This window comes from Tamandua tetradactyla, chromosome 7 (assembly GCF_023851605.1).
Source record: "Tamandua tetradactyla isolate mTamTet1 chromosome 7, mTamTet1.pri, whole genome shotgun sequence".
In the NCBI taxonomy this organism is placed as follows: Eukaryota; Metazoa; Chordata; class Mammalia; order Pilosa; family Myrmecophagidae; genus Tamandua; species Tamandua tetradactyla.
This window is the reverse complement of record NC_135333.1, coordinates 12905858-12924190: the sequence shown is the minus strand read 5'-3', so window position 1 is coordinate 12924190 and position 18333 is coordinate 12905858. Positions and strand designations below refer to the sequence as shown.

The following is an 18333-nucleotide window of genomic DNA, read 5'->3' as shown; positions in this document are numbered from 1 at the left end:
AACTTTGAAGATCTCTGTGAGCCATTCCATGGTCTCAGTCCTTTTTGGTCTTCTCACAGATAATCACAATCCTGAATTTTGCATTTATAATTCTCTTATTTTTATTTATATAGTTTGCCTTACATGCTTTTTTAAATTAATTTAAATTTTTAAAAAAATACCAAAAAACATCAAACAAATGCAAACATTCTTAACTTTTGATCATTCCATTCTACATATATAATCAGTAATTCACAATATCATCACATAGTTGCATATTCATCATCATGATCATTTCTTGGAACATTTGTATCTGTTCAAAAAAAGAAATAAAAAGAAAACAGAAAAAAATTCATACATACCATATGCCTTACCCCTCCCCTTCATTGATCACTAGCATTTCAATCTAAATTTATTTTAACATTTGTTTGCCCTATTATTTATTTTTATTCCATATGTTTTACTCGTCTGTTGATAAGGTAGATAAAAGGAGCATCAGATACAATCACACAGTCACATTGTGAAAGCTGTATACAATCATCTTCAAGAAACATGGCTACTGGAACACAGCTCTACATTTTCAGGCAGTTCCCTCCAGCCTCCATTACATCTTGACTAACAAGGGCCCTACATGTTTTTATCAAAGCACTATTTTGCATAGTTTTACCTATTCCTGACCTTTACATAAATGAAATCATAATGTATGTATTCTTCTTCAAAACTTCTTTTCATTCAATAATATGTTTCAAACATTCAATCATGTTTGACTGGTACTCTACTTCATTTATTTTCAGTGTTCTATAATATTCCATTATATGAATATAATTTATTCATTCATTCAATTTATTTCTCTCTTATACTGTTGATGCATGTTTGGGCTGCTTTCCGTGTTTTGCTATTACAGTTTTGCTCTGAGAATTACTGTATCTGTCTTTTGAAGTACATGCTCAAGGGTTTTCATGGGGTATTCAGTAAGGTAGGTCTGTTTTCAACTTTCCTAGACAATGTCATATTGTTTTCCAAAGTGGTTCTACCAATTTTCACTGCCACCACCAGTGGATTAGTGTTCTGATTGTGCCAAATGCACACCAACCCTTAATTTTTGATATTTGCCTATTTAGTGGATGTGGAATTTTATATTGTAGTATTATTATAGGCATTTCTAGAATTACTAATGAGATTGAGCATCTTTTTAATGTGCTAATTAGCAATTTTTTCCTTTTACGAAGTACTTATTCAAGTTTTGACCATTTTTATATTAAATTGTTTTTTTTTTTTTCAATTAGAAAAGTTGTGGGTTTACAGAGCACTCATGCATAAAATACAGGATTCCCAATACCACCCTATTATTAGCACCTTGCCTTATTGCGGTACATTTGTTACAATTGGTGAAAGCACATTTTTATAATTGCACTATTAAGTATAGTCCATGGTTTAGCTTAGGATTAGCTGTTTGTGTTGTACAGTTCCATGGATTTAAAAACAAATTTTTTATTTTAGTACCATATATACAATCAAACATCTCCCCCTTTATCCACATTCCAATATGTAATTCAGTGCTATTGAAGATGAAGATGGCCAAGGAAGGGGCAGAGCCTCTAGAAAATGGAAAAGGCAAGGAAACTGATTCTCCCTTAGAACCTGAAAAAAGGAACACAGCCTTGCAGAGATTTTGATTTTAGCCAAGTGAGATCCATGTTGAGCTTCTGAAATACAGAAGTTTAAGATAATTAATTTGTATTGTTTTAGTCACCAAGTTTGTGGTAATTGATTATACCAAAAATAGAGAACTAATATACCATTTTACTGGATGTGTTTGAATTCAGCAGAGTAAAACTGTTTGTTTGTATTTTAAGATACCTTGGGTGAAGAAAGCGACTTGAAAAACTTAAAATCCCGTTCCACTTCAAAGGGCTTGGGAGGTACACGTTTGAAAAGCAAAGACATTGAACTCATCTTTTTCCATCTGCACGTAAAGATACAAGAAGAAATATTAAGTATGTACCCACCCCTTTTCTTTTCTGTCTTATCAACCAGAAATAGCCACTATGTCCTTCCCTCTTTGGTCCTTAAGTTCTCTGGCACCAGTCCCAACAACTTTATGTCTGGACTTAACTCATTCCACTTGACTTCCCAAAGATGTTTTTATTAAGCTTGAACATTCCATGTAGTTAAATTCATTTACAGCCACTGGGGGAAAAACCTTATAGAGAAGGGGAAACCTGTGTTACAAAACCAATGCCTGACTTTTATTTGACCCAGGGAAGCTTCCTCTACTTATGTCTATATTTAGTAAATCATAACACAGCATTAAAAATATTTTTTAAGGCAATAAATTAAAATGTCCTAAGATGGAGTCATTCTACAGAAAAAGAAGAAGGTCCAGTATGTTACAGTAAAGTCATACATCCTTATTAACAAGAACATTATTTTGAACACATAGCCTATATTCTAGCTATAACAAATACATCATACCATTTCATATTCCTGTACGTACCATTTGCAACTGTTTTCTTAGCCTCTACAATTCATTAGTCTTTCTTTTATGCATTCCACAAGTATCTTTTGAGTGCCCACTATGTGCTAGGCACTCTTCTAAGAACTGAAGATACAAAAATCTATAAAAAACGCATTCTCAGCCTTCAAGAAATTCACAGTATAATGAGGAACACATATAGTAACAAATTAAATTACATTGTGTTAAGTACTAAGATATATGGAAGTTCAAGGCTCAGCAGTTAACCAGAGGTAGGACTGATCAACTTTGCTTGATTAGGCTAGGCTCCACTATGCCAACTCTTACATTTTGGCTAGTTGTCTTCTTCAGTGCTCCTTACTGGGCAGCCAGAGCTAGCCATGAACACTCCTGTGTGGTTTTGCCATTTATTTGGAGCACTTCTTGCCCTACTCTCAAACTGCCCCTGTTTTGATCCAAATTCTGTGTGACTTCTGACTTTTGGCTTCAATTCCTATTTACAACTCTTCTACCATCTTTTGGCATTGAGTCTTTCCAGCTTTGACTCATTCGTAATTTTGCTAAGGGACTTTATCTTACACAGGTTTTTCTGATTCTTCCCACTTTAGACTTAACCTAGTCATCTCCTCAATACTTAACCCCCAGTTCTGGACTGCTGGGTGTTACCAGTTTAAGCAGGACTGATTTCCTGAGGCCTGGGCATTTAGACTTCCACCACTGAGGGCTGAGCTTTGCTGCTGTAGAAAGCTCCATCTCTTCTACTATGCAAAGGCCTAACCATGACAAAAACAGCACTGAGCTTTGCAAAAGTAAAAAATAATTTTTCACTAACATTTTATTCTCTACTGGGGAACTATTTTCCCTTTCCTAAGCCTTTAAACATGCTCTGGTCTCACTCACAAACAAGCAAACCTGTGAAACTAGTTCTTCTTCAATCCTTGGGCTATCGTCTTCTATAAAAAGGAATCTATGTCCTTACCTCACTGTCTCCTATTTCTTTCTCAACTGTTGCAGTGTGATTTTTACCCATCACTCCATTGAAATTACCCTTTCTAGTGTCATCAGTCACCTTTCAGTTGACAAATGTGCCAAATCCTGTGCTTGCTTTTTTATTATCCCAGTGATCTGATCTCTCTGACATGTTCTACAAATGTGTACTTTCTACTGCTTGCAACAACTCTCTTCTGCCTTGATTTCTATCATACCACTCCTTTATGACTTTCCATTCAACATTTTGGTCATTCTCTCTTAATGCTTTCCACTAATATCTCTTCCTTGGGCTGCTCTTTAAAGGCTATTGTTTCTTAATTTTATCCTCAGTTGTTTTTGTTTTACTCTATATACATGGCCTGAGTGACTTATCCACAGTGACAATACTACTATGCTGATGACTCCAATGTCCTATCAATAGCTCTGATATCTCTTTTTTTTTTTTGCCTTTTAAAAAAAGCCACCTTATTGAGATAAATTCACATACCATACAATGCACAATGTCTTCTAGTGTATTCACAGAGTTGTGCATTCATTATCACAATCAATTCCATAACATTTTCACTCTGAAGAGGTTCTCTATGTTATAAAGCCCCAGGTTTCATCCTCTGGCTTTCCTTCCAGTGACATACACAACCCTAAACTTTCCCTTTCAACCACAGTCACACCCACACATGTCACTGTTAACTACACTCACTGTAATGGGCTACCATCACTTTCATCCATTTCCAAACATTTGCAATCGACATGACATATTCTGCACAAAATTAAACATCAGCTCCTTACTCTCTAGCCCCATTCTATCTGCTGGTGACCTATGTTCTAGACATTAACCACCATGAATGAGTTTGCTAGTATATTCAGTTTATAGAGGTTAGTGAGTCTGACCTGTTTTTTTTTAAAATTTATTTATTAATTAAAAAATAAAGAAACAAAATAAAACATCAACATACATAATCAGTAATTCACAATATCATCACTTCGTTGCATATTCATCATTTCTTAGGATATTTGCATTAATTCAGAAAAAGAAATAAAAAGACAATAGAAAAAGAAATAAAATGAACACAGGAAAGGAAAAAAAAAGATTACACCTACCATACCCCTTACCCCTCGCTTTCTTTGATCACTAGCATTTCAAACTAAATTTATTTTAGCATTTGTTCCCCCTATTATTTATTTTTATTCCATATGTTCTACTCCTTTGTTGACAAGGTAGATAAGAGGAGCATCAGACACAAGGTTTTCACAATCATACAGTTACATTGTGACAGCTGTATCATTATTCAATCATCCTCAAGAAACATGGCTACTGGAACACAGCTCTACATTTTCAGGCAGTTCCCTCCAGCCTCTCCATTACCTCTTGAATAACAAGATGGTATCTACTTGATGCATAAGAATAACCTCCAGGATAACCTCTCGACTCTGTTTGGAATCTCTCAGCCATTGACACTTTGTCTTATTTCCCTCTTTCCCCTTTTGGTCGAGAAGGTTTTCTCAATCCCTTGATGCTAAATCTCGGCTCATTCTAGGGTTTTTCTCAATCCCTTGATGCTGAGTCTCAGCTCATTCCAAGATCTCTGTCCCACATTGCCAGGAAGGTCCACGCCCCTGGGAGTCATGTCCCACAGAGAGAGGGATAGGGTGGTGAGACTGCTCATTGTGTTGGCTGGAGATAGAGGCCACATCTGAGCAACAAAAGAGGCTCTCTTGGGGGTGACTCTTAGGCCTAAATTTTAAGTAGACTTGACCTAACCTTTGTGGGGTTAAGTTTCATATGAACAAACCCCAAGACTGGGCGCCCAGCCTATAGCTTTGGTTGTCCACGCTGCTTGTGAGAATATCGAGAATTCAACTTGGGGAAGTTGAATTTCTCCCCATTCTCATCATTCCCCGAAGGGGGTTTTGCAGATACTTTTCCACTCACTGATTGAATCACTCTGGGATTCATCGGGGCATCACTCTGGATAAACCAGCAAAATCTCATGTCCTACCTGAGATTCCAAGTACTTATGGCATTCAATCAAACTATCTACATAAGTTGTATTAGGAAATGCATTAGTCAAAATATAAATTTTGTAACAAATAAACATTTTTTTCTTTAGTCTCACACATAAGGTGACATTTAAAAATATTAATTACCATCTATTTTCAGCACCCTGCAATATGACATTCCTTTGTTCTTCCTCATGCAAAAACATTTTTAAAATTGTACCTTATACATTTCACTATTATCATACACTCTAGGCATTCCTAGATTATACCATCTCAATCTTTAACATCTATCTTTCTTTCTGATTTCATTTATGTCCCCAGCCCTGACCTGTTTTTGAAACTCCAAACAGGCATATATCTCAGTGCTTACCAAATACCTCTACATGAATGTCTTACAAGCTCCTCAGATTTAAATCTAGAAAACCAAATTTATTGTCTTTTTGTTCAGACCTGTCACAGTGAATGCTATAAAGTTGAAAATTCTTATATTGGCCCACAAAAAGCCCAGTGTGATCCAACCCTTACAGACTTTTCTTTCTTGTTCTTCTATTGTCTCCTCCCCACGACTCCATGGACTCCACGTCTCAAAAAACTATCTCATAGTCTTTCATATATCAGGCGCCTTTGTTTAGGCAATTGCTTTTTTGGTCTTTGTTGGCTAAATCCTATTCTGTGATAATCTTAAGAATTAGATGTTCCCAGCAGCTCTATACTGAATTGTAGCTTTTTGTTTTACACATTTCCCCCTTCCGCTGAACTGCATAGTTATTGACAACAAGCTCTGGGATTTTTACCTTTGAATTCCCTATGACCAACAAAGTGTCTGAATCATAATAGCTCTATTCTTTTCTGCCCATCTAAGTAAAAGCCAATGGTCTTACTTTTCCTTGTCAAATATCAGAGGATATTCATATTTCTGCTTCTTCTCTGTGAATTTGCTTTCTTCTTTTATTTCTATGGGATGTTCATTAACATCACAAGGCAAAATGAAATCAGCAGTATGTGATATTTCAAAGTTCCTTCGCTGTCCAAAATATCCACAGTAATGGCCATTGAGGGCATGCCAGAGCCTAAGGGAAGACAAAGGGAGGGAAAACAAAATAATTGGGGAATTCACTGAAAGTTATTCTGTTCATTTGATCATTTGTCAGAGAGATAACTCAGATAATGAAAAAGTAAGCATAGCATTTGGCACATTTGTCAACTGAAAGGTGACTGATGACACTAGAAAGGGTAATTTCAATGGAGTGATGGGTAAAAATCACATTGCAACAGTTGAGAAAGAAATAGGAGACAGTGAGGTAAAGATATAGATTCCTTTTTATAGAAGACAGATAGCCAAAGATTGAAGAAGAACTAGTTTCATGGTTTGCTTGTTTGTGAGTGAGATCAGAGCATATTTAAAGGCTTAGGGGAGGGAGAACAGTTCCCCAGTAGAGAATAAAATGTTAGTGAAAAATTATTTTTTACTTTTGCAAAGCTCAGTGCTGTTTTTGTCATGGTTAGGCCTTTGCATAGTAGAAGAGATGGAGCTTTCTACAGCAGCAAAGCTCAGCCCTCAGTGGTGGAAGTCTAAATGCCCAGGCCTCAGGAAACCAGTCCTGCTAAAACTGTAACATTACATATACCAAGCTGTAAATGCCAGAAACCACTTAGCTGTATATGCCAAAATGTCATTATTGATATTTTATATAGATTTTCTCTTAGCCATTGGGGATTTTAAACCAGCAGCAAAGATTCTCTCCATTAAACAATGTGGAGCTCATCATAATGGCATGTTCTAAAAATGTGTACTCTCTACTGCTTGCAACAGCTCTCTTCTGCCTTGATTTCTATCATACCACTCCTTTATGGTTTTCCATTCAACATTATTTATCAGTTATATTTCTACCACAACCATTCCAGGAAATGGCAATGTTTGCATCTGTACTTAGGGTACTCATTTATCAAATCTTTTCCTAAAATAACACTGCCCATTCAAGACAGAACAATTAAAACTTAGGTTGATTGATGGTGTATTAGTTGATTTAGGCCTTAGAATGTGTTATATCCTAGGCATCTCCTTTTTGTACCAGCATCAGTAGAACTTGGGGGAGGAGAGATGTGATAATGCTTTTACTATCATCAAAGCCCTCCCATCTTCCATCCACAATACTATAGTGAAAATACCACATTAATGTTTACAGTTAAGTTCTGAAGTAGAATGGCAAAAAAAAATGCATTACTTCACTGTAAGTTATTACAAGAGATCCTTCCAAAGAGCCCAAGTTGTTTGAAGTAATAAAAAGTATCATCATCAGGAGAATATCTTATGTAAGGCTAGAATAGCATTTGGAAGATCTTTGTTTTCTTTTTTTATTTTAATCACAGAGTAGCAAATGTTGGGAATAATCATCATGTGCCTTGCTGCTATGGCCCAAAAGGAGGACAGTAAGCTACAGGAACTAAGAATAGGTTCAACAAAATCCAAGCAGTATCCCAGCTTCAAGAAACAGAAACTGAGGAGACAGAAACAAAGTTATCCAATCAAGACTTCTTATACCTGACACTGTCCTGAGAATGTCACATGAGCATCTTATATATCTTACAAAGTTTAATTCCCCAACACCACATAAATGCCTAAACCTTTGCTTGGCCAGCCCTTTCAATGCTAGAGATTCAAAAAGTTAGAGGGGTGAGGAACCAGTTTTGGAACAGTTCTAAATTCATCCTGTTTAGGCCAGGGTTGAAGTGGCTTCTGGTCTCCTTGTTTCCTTGTGCTTCATGTTCCATGTAGAGCTCTCCCAGATGACTGACCTGACTCTCAACCTCATTCCCTAATATATGGATCCTTAGCTACCCTGAACCTCACTTTGCTTTCTTGAAATTTTTTCGTTATACTCATCTCTTATCTTGTGTCCCAGGGCTAAGCCTTAATTAGCAAAAAGTCATGGCTTAGTTGGGAAGAGAACTGCATTTTGAGATTACTATTCATAGAGCTAGGGTCTTTGAACTGGGTATCGAGGGAGATACTTGAAGGAACCACAAAGAAATTTTTTCAAGCCAAGGATAACTAGTTTGAGCAGGAGATGCTCAAATAGAGGTGTGTGCACAGACAGTGTATGTGTATATGGGAATGTGTGTGTTATCCTCAATTAACACTTTTGCTGACAGAGATGAAAATAAGTTGGAGCAGAAACCCAAGGGACGGAGTTGTGAATGACCTTTATAGTGATATAATTTCATGTTCTTACTTTTTCCTATAAATAAAATGATCAGATCTCCTTCCTGACAGAGGAAGCAGCTTTATTTGCCCCTAAATGGGACCTTACCTTGCAGACTCATCTTGAACTCCACATTTCTAAAAGTGCTCCCTCATTCTTCCCCATTCTAACATTTCTCCTCTTTTAGTGTCTCCTATCTTAATGAATGGTACCAACACTCACCTAGCTGTAAATGCCAGAAACCACTGGCTGTATATACCAAAATGTCATTATTGATATTTCCCAGTGCTTACCTCCCTTCCTAGTTAAAATTTATATATTATTGATTTTACCTCCTAGATAGCTCTCAAATCCAAATCACTTATTTAATTCCCTGTTGGTACTACCCTAGTCCACAGACTTGGGGGTCTCCTTGCCTATATTTCTTTTTCTCTATGATCCATTCCCCACATGTTATCTTTTGATTTTTTTTTTTCTTCTCATGGGCAGGCACCAGGAATTAAACCTGGTCTCCAGCATGGCATGTGAGAACTCTTCCTGCTGAGCCACCGTGGCCAGCCCCCCACTTGTTATCTTTTAAACATATAAATCAGATCATAATACTCCCCTGCTTAAAATCCTTCCTTTTTCTTTCAGAGTTAAGACACAAATCCCTTATAATGCCTGCTAAAGTCTGCCTGGCCCCTGCCTGCCTCACTAGCCTCAAGTTCACACAACTTGTTCACTGCTAGAGCTAATATTAGAACAGGGGCAATTGAATTCTAGTTCAGTGCCACTAGTTCAGTACTGGTTTCTTTTTCTCTTCATTTTGTTAAACTCTTCAACTACATTTTTTTTTTCTTTAAATAGTAGCTAACCCTTATTGAATTTTAATTTTTTTTCTTGGTATGGGCAGGCTCTGGGTCCTCAACTACATTTTGAAGCCTCTCTATTTCTCTTGATCTTACCCAACTTCATTCTGTTAAGATGATAAATCATAACCCTGATTTTAGGGCATTTTAATATGCAGCAATTTTTCTTAAGACATGTCGTGACATTTCCTTTCTTTCTTTCTCTCTCTCTATGGATGTATTTGTAGCATTTGTGTATATGTATTTAGAATTATCTAGGTAATTAAAAACAAATAGACTTCACAAAATCAATCACCTTGCCAATGAAATAATTAGCTGAATTTCACTTTTATATGATTTTCCCATGACATCTGACCCTGTATCTTCCTTTATGGCCTTCCCAGGATTTGGGTTTATCTCTCTGACTTACCTATCTTGCTTAATTCTGCAAAATAATTTGCATAAAACCACTTGGTTAGAATATTCATTATACCATCTAATATAGATGAGGGTACATAACAGGTTCCAAGTTTGGGCATGGAAAATAATTCCAAATTGATGGCTATCTTCTAAAAACTCTTTTGAGCTGCATACCCTCCTTTTATAATCAGCTTACCAGGATTACATCTAGACTGTAACTTAAACTTTAGCTTAAAATCCTTCACCTTTTGTACTGGATTGAATCATGTCTGCCCTAAATTCATGTCTACCTAGAACTTTTGAATGTGATTTTATTTGGAAATAGCCTTTGCAGATACAATTAGTTAGGTTAAGATGGAGCCATACTGGGTTAGAATGGGATGTAAATCCAATTATGACTGATGTCCTTATAAAGAGAAGGAAATTTGACCACAGAGACAGAAACACCAAGGGAAGACAGCCATGTGAAGATGGAGGCAAAGACTGGAGTATGCTGCCACAAGGTAAGTTATATATGGGACTACCAGAAGCTGGAAGAGACAAGGAAGGATCCACTCCTACAGCCTTGGAGGAAACATGGCCTACCAACACCTTGAATTTAAAATTCTAGTCTTTAGAGCTGAGAGAGAATAAATTTTGTTGTTTTCAGCCAACAACTTGTGATACTTTGTTATGGCAGGCCTAAGAAATGAATACACTTCATACTCAAAACCCTGAATCACAGGATGAAGAGATCCATACCTTACTGAGCCATCAATGGAGGCAGTAAGCACCACTTGTTTGTCTTCTACGTAGATTAACTGAATAATTTCTAAAGCATGAGCACGCCAGGACAGCAGCTGCTTGAATTTCTAGATTGCAACAATAAAGCATATGCTGGAGTAAGAATTCAATCTTGAGCAAAATCATTTATTATAAAGTCAAACTTATGAGTGAATGGTGTAGATACTGTGCAAGAGGATTAAATAAGGTAGAATTAGTCTCTATCCCAGCTTAGCTCTTCTCTTGTTCTTAGAGCCTCTTAAAATTCCATTTTTAGAGATTTATTAATCTGCACATATCCCTGGGAGAGGAAATATCTTTATTTATTTAGCAATTTATCATTTGAGGATTAGTGATTCATTTACATGACATTAAGTTGATGGCTTGGTGATAGAAAAGGACTAGGAAAATGATTGTGACCAAGAGTGTTTCGATGGGGGGACCAAGGGGATTGAGGGGATCAAGAGTGACTGAAGGGACTGAGAGTATCATCAAGAATGGAAGGAGATAGATAAAGGCCAGAAGGAATATTGCCAAAAATACTTTTTCTATTTTCAAATTTATCCAGAGACAGACCTAGCTATTTTGCATAACAGTGGGGCACAAGTTTCTATGAGAAGCTATAAATTATACGAAATTAACAAAAGGGATGGTCCAGCTCAAATTTCAAAGACATCATAAGGTTTGACTGGTATGCTCCTTCAAGATGTGGCTATCTTCAAGTTTAAAGTCCATAAATGGGTCTCAGAAGATGTTTCTAGATTGTATGAACTAGAGATATTAACTGAGGAGCTTGCTCTGCAGTAATATCACCCTCTCTTATTAATGAACCTGACTAAGACTATTTCTTCCAGACCTTAGTTCCCAGAAATATTTCCTAGGAGCACTCATGTGGCTAGAGTTCGGGCAACTTGGGAGTTCTGTCATGGAACCCTCTATTCATTCAGACTTTTATACATGCTAGGCACAATTCCCCCTACATTTTTTTGCCTTCTGATTCAGTTCCCTCTGGCTGTACTTATAAAGCCAGAGCAATATCTTCTGCATTTTTCTACTTCTTATTGTCTCAAAGCTGTTTAAGAACATCTGGTTATCTGGAGATTGAATCACATCCTCCCAAAAGGCACATTCAGTTCTCCACCTCTGGTCCTGTGGGTGTGAACCCATTTGTAAACAGGACCTTTGAAGATGTTAGTCAAGGTGTGCCCACACTGAATGAGAGTGGACCTTAATCCAATATGGCTGAAGTCCTTATAAGTAAAGGAAATTGGACATTGAAGGGGAAGCCATGGAGCAGCCAGAAGCTGGAAGTCTTCCTTTCTCCCTGAGGAGAAAGGAGAAGACATTGCCATGTGCATTGCTATGTGACAAAATACCAATGACCAAGGACTGCCCGCAGCCAGCCCCAGAATGCCACAGTCTTTGGGGAGAAACCATCACCTTCCCAATGCTTTGATTTTGCACTTCTCCTAGCCTCGAAGACAAGAGCCAATAAATTCCTATTGTTTAAGTCACCCCATTATATGGTATCTGGGTTTTAGCAGGTAGGAAACTAATACATCATCCAATGTTTCTTTTCTGTCTTAGAATGAGATTCTCCAAGGCAGTGTTCTTCTAACTTGGGCCATAACAGCTGCAGTAATAAATACATTTTCCTTCATGACCCACTGAACACATACACATACTTGCACATGCATGTGAAGAAGTTTCACAAAAGAATACTTAATGTTATTATATGCAATGCACACTGAAATTTTCTATTCCATCTATCCCTTTCCATTCTACTCCACTCCACCCCATCCTATCCCAACCCATCCAATCCCACTCCATTTTCTTCTCTTTTTACAAAAATACTGGTTTCCACTCATTAAATTGATTTCATGACTCCCAAAAGGTCACAACCTGTGCTTGAAAATCACTGTAGTCAGACCATCTTTTCGGTGCATATGTCATCAAGTATATGACTTCTCTTCCTGTGGAGAGGTTTTGATGGTTCTATCTCTATATTCCATGGAGCTTCTTTTTAGCAATAATGTTGTGAGTGGGCCAGGCTAACCTCTGATTTATAGGGTGATGTAATAGGCTCTCATTGCAGTTGTAATATAAAATGTGACTGATTTAATCCATCACATGTGTTAGTCTATGTATGAGGCATTTTATAATCAGATTCTGTTGTATATTTATGAATAGGCAGCCATGTACAAACTGAATAATCATTTTACCCAAGAACAGAAAAAGTTAAAATGAGGTTGGATATGGAAGAATTTAGAATAATTTATTGAAATAATATTCTCTTCTTTTAAATTGCGAAAATGATTTAAAATAAATTCCACTGTTATTATAATTCAGTGTTTTACGATAACGTTATTGGTTTTCCAGATTTACTATGAATTTTGAGAGGTCTTGGCTGCCAGTTTATATAAAGTCCGTTTGCAAAGATGTAGGCCTTGAATCAAATTTTAATCTGTTAAAATGAATAATATACTACTGATAAACATCATCAGTAGAAGAGAACGATTAGATAACCTTCCACGTGCCCCTGACGTCACCATCAACTCTCTACATGAGCCGAGTCCAGCCCCTCACTCTTCTCCCTCTGTTGAGTGGAGACAGTTATATTAAACTTAGCTAACTGACCTTTGTAAAAACTACACTGGGGTCTTTGAAACAAAAAGAAAACTTTGTAGATCAAATTTAATAATGCTTGAAACAACAATCATTCTAAGCACTCTGCAAGGAATCCAATTCTAATCTCTATATTAACAGTATTAATATTTGTATCTATCTATCTATCTATCTATCTATCTATCTATCTATCTATCTATCTATCTATCTATCCTATTTTCCAAAGATAAAATATTATTTAAGCTAACAGTTAGCTTTTGGATATAAATTATTAACTTAAAGGACAATAAGTCTTGCTGCAATCTTTTTTTTGATTTTGAGGAATAAAACTTCAGCTTTAATTAAAGTTATGGAGTGAGACTATTCTCTGCCATTATACTGTCCCCTCTCCTTGCTACAAGCTTTAATTGGTGTTGGGTCTTTATCTAGATATATATGTAGATATATTTGTATATCGCCATATATGCAAGAAGTACATATACAAATGGATATAAAGTAAAGATGGTAATATTTACATTGAATTAACCTAAAAATAGAATAAAATATTTTTAAATTATAAGGAAAATTTAGACTAGATAGGAGGAAGAATTTACTGAAAATAGTAATGGCTGGGCACTAGATTAGGCCTGAAGAAAAAGTTACAACACCTTTTATGAAGATGCATCATATATGGAAACTGAGGAAGACTAGATGACCTGGGCACTCTTTTAAACTATGCGTTTCTACATAGATCTTCACACATAAGTCAAAACATGAAGAAGATGCAAAGGGATAGTGCTTGGATAGCATGCTCACTCACTCATCCCCTCTTTTTTCGTGAGCAGACCATTATTATTTGTCATAATATTATATGTGATTTGAGAGTAGGGCACCTTTTTTTTTTTGTATGCTGTATGGTGGGGGTCACATTTCATTCTTTTTCCATGTGACTACCCCCTTATTGCAGTACCATTTGTTGAATTTTGGGGGGGTGGGAAGTGCATGGCCTGGGGAATCAAACCTGGGTCTCCCATATGGCAGGCGAGACACTATGGTGTCCAAAGTAGAAAATTGCTCAAAAAATATGTGTTGACTGATTACTTAAAATGGAAAACTGAAGTTTTACCTTTTCATCATGAGGTGGATCCAGGAAGGAACCAATACTGCAAAGGATAACGTGCCCTTCTGCATAAAATTTAAATAGTTAGAAATCTGGAATTTTTTGTTAATCTGTTGTCTAAATAAATACTACCTAGACTGCCAAGTAGCTTTGATTTAAGCATTTACAATAGCAATAAAATAGAATCCGAGGAACCAGAAGTGTAATAATTTCCTGTCAATTTCCACATGAAGCGATTCTTATTTTGTTTCAGGCTTAATAAATCATAATGAAGTTGCTGAACCCACTCATAGTCAAAGTTTTTCTAGAGATCAGGGTAGGCCAAAACAAAAATGGTTAGACCACTACCAAATGAAGTCCAAACTGTTACAAAGGTATTAATACTACAATTCAAATGCTGGTTTCTAAAACTAGACATAAGAATCTAGGCAGCGTTTCCTTTAATTATAATGTGGTGGAAGCTGTTTTGAATCCCAAGCCCACTCTACTCTTTTTTTTTTTTTAGGTAGCAGGGAAAAACTGCAAATCTGAAGAAGTAGATGGGTTATGTGATAGTAAAGTGTTATGGGTAGAGACAAGAAGGAATAACCCTAACAGTGGCACATTCTGATAATTCAATAGATGGATTCAAATTTGTAGTTCTATGTATTTTGTTAGAAAAGTCTTATAACAGTAGACAAAATTAATACAAAAACATGCAGCTATTTAAAAACGGAACAAAAATGACCTAATCTGAAATTCCTATACTATTATGTTGTAAACAGAAACAATGTCTATAGACACTTTAGAGACTGACTGATAAATAAAAATTAGAAAATAAAAATAAGACAATCAGAGCATTAAAAGACTGGTGTTAAGCACTGAAACCAGATAAATAAAGTAAACTTTAAATAAATATTGTATATTTCCTGATAATACTTAATGGAAATATGATTATTTTCAGTAATGTCCAAAAGATCCAAATGATGGTTCAAGATTTTTTTGTGTGACTTATAAAATAAATTTTGAAATGACAAAAACGCTATTAAAAAGAAGTTATAAAATTTAAAAATATTAATGTTGTAACAGCATTTTGGATGCAAATGTCAAGATTATATTAACAAACAGGAATAAGTGAAGGGTGGTGGTGGAGAGAGAAGAAAGTGAAAGTGGGCTCAGCTTTCCATCTTAGCTGGAAATATCCTGTTTCATTCTAAATTCTAACAAATTGATTAAATGCTTTTTAAAATTTTAAAGGAAAGCCCCAGTAAAATTACAAGCTGTTTTTGTGCGTATGTGTAAATGTACACATACATATAAAATTTCAAAGTACTACAACAATGACAACAAAGAAAATTTAGAAGTTTATCCAAAATAAAAAAGGAAGGAAATAGAAAGAAAGCATTAAAAAAAGAGTAATCAGATGAAAGAATTAAGACCAACTATATTAGTTATAACAGTGAATATGAAATAAGTAAAGTCCCCTATTGAGAAAGAAATGATGCCTTTTCCTCTCTAATTCATGTCACTATTCCCTTGAATAGTAAAGATTAATGCAGCATAACTCGTTAAAGATTAAAAAATTAAAACTTAACATTCTTCCTGATAAAATAAGGTAAGGGATGAGTAATATAACCATTTAAAGACGGGAGTAAGGGAATGCTTTGCTAAAGTAATGCACTAGGAATTGCATAGGTTTTTCTGACATTCATTCATTCTTCTATTTATTTGGTAAATTATCCCTAACACTCTTTATCTCATGATTAAGCATACCTCTTAGTCTTTCTTCTGTCTCAACAAAGTCGTGTATTTTTCTTATAACCATTTTTATATCATGTAGCTTGCTAAGATGTCTGTGGCTGGATAAATAAGACTAATGACTTACCCATATTTCCCGCCAGTAGTACCCGGGCACATGAATCAGTATACAGCGATGTCAGAGAAATGGCAGAATGTTTGGTGAAAGGTAGCATATCTTTCAGTAGTCTTCCCTGAATAAAGTATAATGCAAATAAGGCTTTTTCTATGATAATTCTATAGACTCACAAACTTGAAGTTAAATTTCTCTATAAGTACCATATCTCAAGAATATCTGTACTACTGGATTATATGATTCTCTGTAATAATAATGTGAAATTATCCATAAGCACTTATCTCCCTGAGATTACATATTCATAAAGATAGAGGCAAATATTAATTATTAGCATCTAGATTCTGATTATTAAAGATCATCTTTCTACTTGGAGTCATTCTTTTACTTCTTTCTCATGGACCCTTTCAATGCAAATTCTTCAAACCTCTTTTCTCATCACATATCCTCCCCCACCTCCTTTTTTCATTTTTTCAACTGGGGACTCCTTTTATTTCACAATTAGTACAGAGTCATGAGAGGAGTAACACAAACATATTCCCCTTTCAAGCATTTTTTTTTCAGGGTTAAGTGTAGATCAATTGTTTTTAATAGGAATGTTTTAGTTGCCTTTTCAGAAATATCTATTCCTGAATATTGGTGCAAGATAAGGAATTATAAAAGATTCAAAGTGAGAAGATTTTTTTCAGCACCTTATTATAATAATCCAAGTACTGGGAAGGATTTTGTTTTTTTCACAAACAGTATCTCTCTTAGAGAATAAACATCAAATCTTGAGAAGGAAATATTTGAATTCATTATTAGTTTCCTGGAACTTTACTTTGAGATGGTCTTTCCTTTTCCTTTTTGCTTACTCTTAATTTTCGGTCAGAAAAAAAAAATACCAAGAGCAACTCAGGGGTGGTTATTGTTCCAATATGTTGTATTTTTAAACAGAAGAGTTTTGTCCTGATAGACAAAAAATACCTATTTTGTGTTGTATTCCAATATCTGCCATATACACTGTTGCTGTTTTCTGTGTTTTCCTATGAGATGTAGGATGGAACCTCATGGCAAATTGTGCCACCTCCCTTGACTCTGTAAGGATTTTGTTGTCATAATCACTAGTCTACTTAAGATCTTGGCTTTCATCACTTTCTGTCCTCCAATTCCAGCCTTCTCCCACTCCTCATCCCAAATTATTTAAAAGATTCTGGTAAAGAAAAGATTTCTTTTTACTGTTTAAGGACACTGAATACAATATAATGACTTCCTCCAAAAGTTTGGATACCAAAGTTGGTTTTATAGTCACCATTTCAGTGTTTCTTATATTCTTCTCCCATAATGTACCATTTGTATCTTTTAAATATTCAGTAAAATATTTAGTGGCATGTACTTATAGTTCAAATTTAAAGAAAAAAAATTAGAAAGGATTATGAGGTACCATGCTGGTTTGAAACTTTTGTGTACCCCAGAAAAGCCATGTTCTTTAATCCTCATTCCGTATTGTTGGGTAGGATATTTTTGATTAAGTTGTTTCCATGGTGATGTGATCCATCTAATTGTAGGTAGGACCTTTTGATTAGGTGGTTTCCATGGATATGGCTCTCCATCCATTCAAGGTGGGATTGCTTACTGGTGTCCTTTAAAAGGGCACCATTTTGGAAAGAGCAAATAGAGCCCTCACAGCCAGAGACATTTGGAGATGAAGAAAGAAAATGCCTAGGAAAGCTGTTTGAAACGAGATGCCAAAGACCCCAGCAGAGACCAGCCATGTGTTTTCCCAGCTGTCAGAGGTGTTCCAGACCCATTGACCTTTCTTCAGGTAAGGTATCTTTCCCTAGGTGGCTTCATTGAGAATTTCTATGGCCTCAGAACTGTAAACTTGCAACTTAATATATTACCTTTATAAAAGCCATTCCATTTCTGGTATATTGCATTCTAGCAGGTTTAGCAAACCAATACAGGTCTGCATATGAAACACCACTGGGAGATACTGAATGGTTTCCCATCTGCTTTTTGATCACTTTCCCTTTTAAAAATATTTTACTAATACACAAATTTTGAATGGTGGAGGGTAAGAAAAACTATGGGAGGAGATAGAGTGAAGAGTGAAGGGTGAA

General features: G+C 35.8%; 1 protein-coding gene across 4 annotated transcripts in view; it reads right to left on the bottom strand.

Annotated features, from left to right (window-relative positions):
* The window catches only part of WDR64 (WD repeat domain 64), a 145165-nt gene that overhangs the window by 13565 nt on the left and 113267 nt on the right, over window positions 1-18333 (bottom strand). For all 4 annotated transcript variants that reach the window (XR_013179191.1, XM_077168461.1, XM_077168463.1 and 1 more), the window contains 5 exons: window positions 16247-16352; window positions 14389-14447; window positions 10638-10747; window positions 6325-6513; window positions 1840-1945 (listed from right to left, as the gene is read on the bottom strand). Coding sequence is in view for 3 of the 4 variants with exons in the window: in XM_077168461.1 (XP_077024576.1) it covers window positions 1840-1945; window positions 6325-6513; window positions 10638-10747; window positions 14389-14447; window positions 16247-16352 (570 nt within the window). In the remaining variant the exon portion in view is untranslated. The remainder of the gene's footprint in view (window positions 1-1839; window positions 1946-6324; window positions 6514-10637; window positions 10748-14388; window positions 14448-16246; window positions 16353-18333) is intronic.